The sequence below is a fragment of the Seriola aureovittata genome, chromosome 23 (assembly GCF_021018895.1).
Source record: "Seriola aureovittata isolate HTS-2021-v1 ecotype China chromosome 23, ASM2101889v1, whole genome shotgun sequence".
NCBI lineage: Eukaryota > Metazoa > Chordata > Actinopteri > Carangiformes > Carangidae > Seriola > Seriola aureovittata.
Window position 1 is genome coordinate 19,026,083 of NC_079386.1, and position 9,469 is coordinate 19,035,551.

At 43.8% G+C, this 9,469-nt stretch overlaps 2 protein-coding genes across 2 annotated transcripts in view; one reads left to right on the top strand and one right to left on the bottom strand.

Annotated features, from left to right (window-relative positions):
- Positions 1-3,776: 3,776 nt before the first annotated feature.
- On the bottom strand, positions 3,777-6,751 carry LOC130164354 (uncharacterized). Its single transcript, XM_056369037.1, has 3 exons — positions 6,480-6,751; positions 5,469-5,822; positions 3,777-5,374 (listed from the first exon to the last, which is right to left on the bottom strand). The coding sequence occupies exons 1-3, from the start codon at positions 6,553-6,555 to the stop codon at positions 5,163-5,165; spliced, it is 642 nt and encodes a 213-aa protein (XP_056225012.1). The 5' UTR covers positions 6,556-6,751; the 3' UTR covers positions 3,777-5,162.
- Positions 6,752-8,933: 2,182 nt separating this feature from the next.
- Positions 8,934-9,469, top strand: part of LOC130164295 (low affinity immunoglobulin gamma Fc region receptor II-like) — a 7,381-nt gene continuing 6,845 nt past the window's right edge. Inside the window, exon 1 of the mRNA XM_056368941.1 lies at positions 8,934-9,272. Coding sequence (XP_056224916.1) covers positions 9,191-9,272 — 82 coding nt within the window. The 5' untranslated portion in view covers positions 8,934-9,190. The remainder of the gene's footprint in view (positions 9,273-9,469) is intronic.

Sequence of the window (9,469 nt, forward strand, 5' to 3'; positions counted from 1 at the left end):
GAGGTGCTGTGGGCGGGGCCAGCAGAAAACACCTATTTTAGACACTTTTTTTAAAAAGACGCTGAAACAATCCAATATCTGTTGAAATGAAGCTTCATGAATAATATTTTCAGTGGTTTGTCTTCCCCTTTGACACTACATTTTTCTCAACCACCAAACTGTTGTATTCATACGCACAAGCGCACTGTATTACACCCCAGCTGCACTTCAGCTCAGTGAATATGGAAGCGCTAAACTTAACTTCTTTATGAAGATAAAGATGAAAACACTGTACATGAAGATACATCTACAGCTATTGGATTGTTTCAGTGGGCATCTTTTCAAAGTGTCTGAAACAGCATCTCATCACTGCCAGTGTACCGCTCCTCCTCCTCCTGCTGCTCCTCTAATCTGAATCTACTGCAGGAAACACACTGAAACAATGAAACTGTAAACTTATTGAAATAAGGAAGCAAACGTTACGATGAGCAGGTCTATCTACAGTACGACACCTGGCTGTGGTTCACAATAAGGAACTGTGACTTTCATCATTTAATGACATATAATGGAAAAACTCCTTCTAATAATGCTGCACTACAAAAACACTGTCTGTCTTTCTACAAATGTAAGTTTGTTGTTGTTTTACATGAAATAAACATCTTGGTTATTAATAATGTACAGTTTGTTATTACCTAGAATATGGGGCTGTCATTTTGCTGTTGTACTTTTTACTTATTTAAATGGAGATGACTGAAGCTTCCTGCCTCAGCTGATCCACTCTGACGCTCCTGGAGACGTTAGTTAGTCCCTCAGTATGTGATACTGAACATTATAGGAAGCGATCAGGTGAAGAGGAAGGTGAGGATGAAGCTGTGGGACTGACTCAGTGTGGGCTGGACTCTGAGCTGACTGTATTCAGTCGGCCAGCAGGCGGCAGCACAGGAGCATCACTTTGTGCTACAGCACGTGATGGTTTCAGCTTGCAGTCTGACCTTTATCCTCACAGCAGGAGAACTGAAGATTCAAATCACAACAGCTCAGATGTCACTAAACACAACAACATCTGCAGCATCTCACAAACACATTCATACAGGACAACAGAGTGAAGATTAAACCAGTCCACAAGGTCAAGGAAACAAAACAGCCGCCATGAAACGTAGTTACCAAAGAAAGGAAGGCGTGTTAACATTTGCAATGTGGTTGGATCAGTCAGTGGCAGTTTCATGATGACTGGATCAGGGATCTTTGATCGGTTGGATTGCTGTGGCATGTTTATTCTTGCTGGTATTTACACGGCCATGTGATCATCAGACTGGCTCCAACATGTTATTTCATCAAATTAAAAATCTGTTTCACATTCAATCGCCTAAAGAAAACCATGACCGGGCTCGCCCTGCAGTTTAGCTGCTGAACACCGTGTGTCTACACCTGCTTTGTTAGAGGACAACATGTTCTGACACACACTTTAAAACAGACTGAGCTGATGAACTTATATTATATATATATCATATATTAAATACATGTGAAGAGTGAACGAGCTGTAGGCCTCAGTGTGAGTGTGGAGCAGACGGCTTGATGCTCTTAGAGTTTCTGTGATGCAGCAGTTCTGACTCTGCAGAGTGAAGTCACTGTACAACTGATTCATCCACTCAGCCATAGTCCTGCAGTTTAACATGGTTCCAGATGAAGGTGTGAAGCTGTTTGTAGCTGTAGCTAAGAAGCGCCACACTGCTGCAGAACAAACTCACAACACGTCTCTCACTATAGTGAAGTGGAGCTTGTGTAAACATTAGTTTGGAATATGACTGTAACTGCAGGACAGTGTTTTACTTTTAGTCTCGAGGCTCCGGCTTTTAATTGATTAGTGACGATGTTGAAGTGACACATGAACACGGTTCTGATGGTTTTATTTTGCACAGGCGAGTTAGTGTTGTGAGAAATGCATGAACTGATCTGAGAGCTGCATTATGGGAGGTGAGAATGACGTTAGTGGTAGAGAAACTTTTAATTTGAAGGAACAGAGAGGGGAGTTATTGATGATGGATCATTTGTACTTAGAGCTGATAAATGACTGACATGATATTAGAGAGTATGTGATCTCAGTCTGTCTCTCTGTCTCTCTGTCTGTGGTCTGTCTGCTCAGTCAAGATGGCGGCTGCTGCTCAGTCTGTGGTTTCCTGTGAAATGAAACTTCTGCTTTTCATTTTATTGTCAGCTTTTAAAAATCTGCTTCACACTGCAGTAAAAGCCCCAGATCCCCCGAAGCTCAGTTCAGTTTTGTTTTCTGTCAGTCGGGTGGAGTTCGTATTTCAGTGAAACGCTTGTCTTTCGTTTCTCAGGAACTCGGCACAAAGCCACATCCCTCTGGGTAATAACTGGCGCCAGCACAGTAAACAGCTCTCGGGGAGGGGAGGGGGGGCGGGAAAGATGGCAGATGTTTTTAGTCAGTCACACCTACAGGAAGAGGAACATGGCGCCTCATCAGTTCACTGAGCAGATCAGCCACTCAGTTAAAAGTTCTGTTGTTCTTTGTTTCAGTCGTTCTGTTAAAACCCTCGGAGCGGCGGGAACTTCTCCCAACCAGCTGCTGGGTTTTTCCTAAAGTCATGTTGATGATTGAGAGAAGCTGGTGCTGAGGGAGAGAGAGAGGAACAAAGGCTCATGGTGGTTAGTAATAACACGCAGGTCACAGGACAAACTGTTTCCAGCAACATCAACATGTTTGTAGAGAAAACAGGCGGCAAAACAAGCCGTCAGCTGGTTCCTGGCTCAAGTTTCTGTCGAACACCTCGACTCATCGCAGACTTTCACCTGGACTCGAGGATGAACCGGTCACACTTTAGTGGTCACGGGTCAAAGGTCAAGGTCACAGTGACCTGGGAAAACTTTGTAGTGGTTGCAGTTTGACAGAATTTCCCCACAAACGTTAGATATTCTCTGACCTGGTGTGAGAGGAGGAAGGATGTTCTCATCATCATCCTCCTCTTGTTTTACATTTAGGGAATTCGTCACAATGGAAGACTTTGTGTGAGGCGATGAGTCGGGGGGGAAATGTGACACTCGGTACTTTCCACATGATGAAGAGCTTCTGTCCCACAACAGACGCTGATGATTCAGATCTGAGACTCTGACTAAAACAGCAGCGACGTAACGAGGTTAAACTCTCTGCTCTGTTTAAACCTGTTCCTGACTCAGACTCAGTCAGTGGGGGAGGGGGGGCCGCAGAGAGCTGCTCAAACCACAACTCCTCCGCCCTGTTCCGCCATTTTGTGTGTCTCTTGTTACAAGGACAGGAACATATAATTTCCCTCTCTCAGCTGCAGTCAGTGAAGGCAGCGTCTCTCTCAGATTCAGACTGTAATCTTAGTTACTTGTTCTTCATGTTTCACACCTGAACTGACTGATACAGAAACTGAGACTTCAGACTGTGGACTGTTAAACTGCAGCGCTCACAGTCTCTGCAGGTTAATGAGCAACAGCTCTGCTCTCTGTTCAAACCACTTCCTCGTTCAGACGGAGGTGGGGGAGGAGCAGCCTGTAAATGTTCCATCTGCTGCGTCTCTTATCACCGGCTCTTTGTGTCGTGTTTCCCTGACGAACATGTTCCCTGAAGGTCACAACATGTTTGTCAGGTTTAATGTGCAGCAGGGGGCGGGACTGTTGAGCTATAATTAAACGTGTCTGTGCAGCAGCTCAGGTGTGGTCGGTCTCTGTGGGATTCAGGTGTGAGATCCTGTTTCTGCTGCTCGACACCTTTTACATTCACATCATAAATAAAGCAACATGAATCCAGCAAGTAAAAGAAAATACTTTTTATTTAGTAAAAGATCAAAGGTCATCAGAGCTCAGACAGATGGATTATTATATCACATCAGACTGATGAAACAGATTTAAAGATTCTGAGTTACTGAATATAAATATTTTAATATACATTAGCTGCTTCATCATTTTTCTTTCTTTCCACAGAGAAACTTTTAGCTTTTGTTTTTTATTATTTGTGTATTAACATTTACATCTTCTGTACATCAGTTTATGTGTTTCCAATGGTTCAGTTCAGTTAGATACTAACCATCTACTGTGTAGATAGGTTTAATTTAAACTCTTTAATAACATTTAAAAACATCACATTTTAGTTTTTACTTTTACTTTTCTGTTACTTTGAGTATTTTAGTATTTGACAGTAGATTTGACTTTTTGAATTCCTTTTCCTTTACAAACTTCCTGTTGAACAGCTGGAACATGTTTAACTCTTCAGTTTATATGATAGAAAAGCTTCCACCAGCGACACAGGAAAAACCTGTTGACCAGCGGCTTGAGAGAAGCTCAGAACGTTTTTAAACCACAGCTGAAAATCTATTGTTGTCACTATTATTATTGATAAACCAAAGTCCACTCCCTAAAATATAATCATTCCATTTGTATGAATAAATCAGTAGGTGGAGGAAGGTGATGCAGTACATGTGCTACAGGTGATGAAGACGAGCAGCAGCAGCTCAGTGAAGGAGATGTTGTTGTTGTTGTTGTTGTTGTTGTTGTTGACAATTACAGAACATTCAGCTGATGATACTTGAGTCTAACTCAGTGATTCTTCCTGGTATTGTTATTGTTATTCATCATAATTGGGGAAAGTTTCTCTGAAGTTTTCACATAAGGGCAAGTGGAAGAACAACTTTGAATATTAAATGATGACGAACATGATTCAAGAGTTCAGGTTTAAAGTCTTTTTCCTCTGAGTCCGGTCCACTAAGACATCTGTCTTTGTCCAGTCACCGCACTGCCTGTCTCTATGGTGTCAAAGGTTTTGAATCGCTCTTTGTCTGGCTCATCACCTGGGACCAGTTGCCATGGGAGACCCTACCAGGACCTGAACGGTCCAGACAACACAGCTCCCAGGATCCTCTAAACTCACAAACCCCTCCACCACGATAAGGTGGCGATTTCCGGAGGGGGAGGCAGGACTGGTGCAGACTGGTGGGCCGGACGAACACTTCTCTTGTTTGGGCCGGTTTCCAGCTGAATGTTAGAACTGTACTGAGAGACGTCTTGACCCCTGGTGTTTTACTGACAGAGGACAGTTTGACAGGAGACACTGGTCTGTCTGCTGCTGAGACAGAGGGACGGTGAAGACCTATAAATGGCAGTGAAATATACATGAAGGACATCTTCCACTTCCTGTTTACAGTTCACGCCAGCTGTTGGTCAGCTGCTGCATCAGCAGGAGGTTTGTATGAACTCTGCTCTGTGAGTCTGCGTTTCCTATAGATCATGAAACCAACAACAACAACAACAACAACAAGCAGAGCAGCAGCTGACAGACCGACTTCCAGTGCAACACGTCCTCTACTGTTTCCCTCCTTGTCTCGTCCCTCCTCGTCTCCTCTCTCCTCTGTGATACCTGCAGAGAGAAACAGGTGTGAGGTATCAGCTGTCAGGTATGTGATGAGTGAAGAATTCTTCACACTCCTGTCAGACATTATCTACTGACTCACCTGGCTGAACGTCCAGATTGATGATGCTGATTGGCTCAGAAATGCCCCTCTTCCTGCGGTTTCTTCCTCCCTGGACAACATAACACTCGTATCTTCCTGCGTCCTTTTCTGTCACGTCCTTCAGAGTCAGAGACACGTCCCCGTCCTTCATCTGTCTGTCCTGCAGCTCCACCCGGTTCTGAAGAGACGGGAGCTGGTAGGATGTAACACACCTGCCGTCCCGGTACAGAAACACATATTCTGGCTCCAGCTCAGGTCTGCTCCACTCTACAACTATGATGTTTGTGTCTTCGGGAGCTCGACATGGCAGAGAGACATTCTGTCCAGGTGCAGCTTTTATGGTCTTTGTCTGATCTGAAGAAAAGAAAACACAGAGCACAGAGGTCAGAGGTCAACTCCTCACCAATCAGAGGAGGAGCATCAAAGAGGAGCCATACAAACATGTTACTCATAATGTTCGGTTCAGACTGTGATGTTGCTGTAGCTCATCTCCTCTCCCTGTAAACTGCTTGTTGCCGATCACACCCACAGATCTAAATATTTAATTACCAATAGAAAAGTTTTTCTTTAGACTTGTCTGTTGCCCTGGTGCATGCTGGGAGGCTGTTTTCTGTCCACGCCCAAACCCCCACACGCTACACCAGGAAACCAAGTGTGAGCTGTGACTGGTCTTAATGCGTTCGTGTGGAGAGATTCAGTTGCCAACAACATTCACTCTGCAGCTTCAGTTCAGCTGCTGGAGCTTGAACACACTGGGAGAGGAGGCATTAATCAAATCCTCCAAATACATTTAGGTTTTATACACACACACCGACACATGGACATAGGTCAGTTTTGTCTCTGTATAACAAGTAGTTTTAGGAGCCAACAGGCTGTGGTAACTAAATGTTGGAGAATGAAAAACGAAGCTATTTATCATTCGCTCAAATTGATGATAAAGTATTAACAATATAACCCGTAGCTTTAACCAAACACCTGTCGGCAAACAGGAGTCTGTAGAGCGGAGCTCACCTGTAGCAGCTGACACCTGCACACAGAGGAACAGGAGAGTCCAGCTGAGACAAACAGGCGACACAGCACACGTCATCGCTCTGATCCTCTTAATCCAACAGTCAGATTATTATAAATCCACGGGGATACTTCACCAGGAGATGAAGAGGAGCAGAAACAGAAAAGCTAAGTTTAATCTATAAACCTTAAGATTCGGGTTATAGATTAAAGTTAGCTTTCACATGAGGCTGTGAAGAGAGCGCGAGCTGGAAAGTCCCTGACTGTCTCTAGAAGACGGAGGGAGGCTTTTATTTGGTGGCTGGGTGGGTGGGCGTGGCTTAACAGCTCAGTGATAAGTTACATATCACCATGGTGACGTCACCAGGGTAAAGTCTGAAACTAAAAGGAACATGCTCTGTGTGTCAGATCATTAATGATGATGGTTTAAAAACAGCCGTCACACAAAGGGCCTGAACATGATGTGATTACATGTATATTACATTATGAGGATGGGTTTTATGTATGTAGCTGTAGTTACAGTGGGACTCGGAGCGTCGGAGAGGAAGACGCCTCACTGCAGAGCAGAGGAGGGCGTGCATGTTCCCTGCAGCTCTTCTTGTAAATCATGTGACCTGCTGATCAACAGCAGGGAAATGAAGCTGCTTCAGTTTTGTTTCTCTTTAACTTCTGCTGCTCAGTGTTTCTGACTTCACTCACCAACATCTCATTGTATTTCATGTATTTGTTTTCATGGATAAAATGAAAAAATAAACGGAATAAAAGACTTTACAGCTGCTCCACCTCGACCAGCAAACAGCAAATAACTGCTGTTGATCCGTAATACTCAAGTCATATTATAACAACGTAATGAAAACTTAAGCCTTTTCTCCTACCAACACTACGTCTGTATGTTCCCTGAAGTAAATGACCTGAACTTTACCTCCCACTTCTACAACAGAACACCAGCAGAAAGATGAGGCTGTAGGTAAAGCCTGGAAACCAGACTGATTCACAGGTCTGGAACAGACCACCCCGAATTAAAGAGGTTATCAGGAAGGGTAAAAGGTTAAAGGTCATTCTCCTTTATGGCAGACTGCTGCAAGCTGCAGTGTGTAGGTATCTAGTTGGGCTGAACAATGTGCATGAGAACATGCTATGTGCCGTGTTCTGGGACTGGGCTCACCTTCCTTATCATACATACTTGGTTATATACTGCACATACGTTTTCTTCACATGAGCTGCTTCCAGTACCTTTAAGTGCTCAGACTTGAGTACTCTACTGGGGCCCTCATCATGGAGCATCAGTGTCACGGCACCATTGTGTCCTGCAAAAAAGGTGGACATGATTTTCTATGCTTAGCTGACACCGAATGTCATGTGGATGTAGCAAAGGTCCGTGCAGAGCGTAGCAGTTACAGCGGATGCTCCACGATGAGTCCTGGACTGACCTGAGTGCGGCTGAACACTCGCACCCTTTTACACACTGGCAATAATCCACAGAGATCACAGTCTGTCCTGTGTTAACTATCCATTGTTATTAATACAATGAACACATGTAAGTGTAGATGACAAATAAATGAAAATGTCACATGTTTAAATGATCATGTTCAAATGTTGCAGCATGTATTATTCCCTACCAGACATCTCCCTCTGCTGGTCATACTGTGTAACTCCACCCTGACATGAATGTTGCTGTTAACACGGGGTGATGAGCAGTTTATGTAGTAATCTATTTGTAACCAGCCGTGACAGCAGGGATGGTTTAGTTTTCACCTGGTCACTGTGTGTTACAATAACTACTGAGTACTGTGTCGCCAATGACAGCTTAGAGTATCCATGTGTACTCAGCAGTTACTAGTACATTAGCAGATGAGTACTGGACAAAACTTCATTGTCCATTAGATTTGCATAAAATGGAAATTTGTCCCAGACGACCCAGCAACTCAGTCAAACCATAAATATATAAGTACAAAAATACTCAAAATACACAATAAACCTGGATCAGGCCTTGAGCCCCGCCCACCACCTGCTGGCTCCAGGTGGACAGGTGAAAGAGCAGAGAGCATCAAGATGGTGAGAGGAGGAAACATCAGAGAGACTCAGTCAGACCCAGACTCAGAGTCTGAGACCAGAACCAGAGACTAGCAGACGGGTCAGAACCGTTAGCACCTCTTCAGAACGGTTAGCACAATTAGCATATTTAATTTGTTTATGTTGCTTGTTAGCTTGTAACTTGCAGTGGCTAACACAGTGTTAGTGGTTTTGCTAATGCTAACTCTCTCTCTCTCTGGAGTGACAGATTTATTTAGCCCCGCCCCCCGTCCCTACCAGCTGACAGGATTGGTTCCTCAGGTTTGTGAGGTATGAAACCCTGGCTGTCTGAGTGTGTGTTTATGAGAGTCATTGGTTCACTGCAGCTCAAGGTGGAATCAAAAACACCAAATATACATGTAAAAAATGTTAAAAACTATATTTAACTGTTGAGTCCTGCACCATCCCTGAGTTTATGCTTCTATAGACCAAGACTGGTTTTGATTTTTTTTCTTTACTGATTTTTCTTTGTAAAAAAATGTAAAGATCCTCAGTTGAGACAGAGGCACCACTGTGTTTGTCGTCATATTTATTGGAGAGTTTTGTGTCTTTAAGGTAAAAACAGTTGTAGTTGTAAACCACTGTCCTTACTGCAGCAGCCGAGAAAACCACAGCCAGAGGAAGAGGGCGGGCTCTACGTGATGTCACCTACACAACATGTAGAAGCTGATCACAGCCCTCTGAGCAGGACGATGGAGCGCTCGTCTCTACACTGTCTGATCTGTAAGTACAAAAGCTGTGTTTTCTAGAATAAGTGATGAACACACATTAACAGCTGATTGGAGATTACACGACTACAACACTCTGTAAGAGACGGAGGACACAATCCCACAGCGTCACTGTGACCATCTTACATTCTCCTGAATGATCAACATCTGTTTTCACATCTGGACTCAGTGTTTTAGGTGGAAATGTTTTGT

Bases quoted from the DNA above. Each gene is read 5' to 3' on its own strand.
- LOC130164354 (XM_056369037.1), bottom strand. From the start codon at position 6,555: ATGACGTGTGCTGTGTCGCCTGTTTGTCTCAGCTGGACTCTCCTGTTC. The intron at 5,823-6,479 runs GTGAGCTCCGCT...TCTTTTCTTCAG, and splicing joins GCAGGTGTCAGCTGCTACAG to ATCAGACAAAGACCATAAAA. The intron at 5,375-5,468 runs GTGAGTCAGTAG...TTCTCTCTGCAG, and splicing joins CAATCTGGACGTTCAGCCAG to GTATCACAGAGGAGAGAGGA.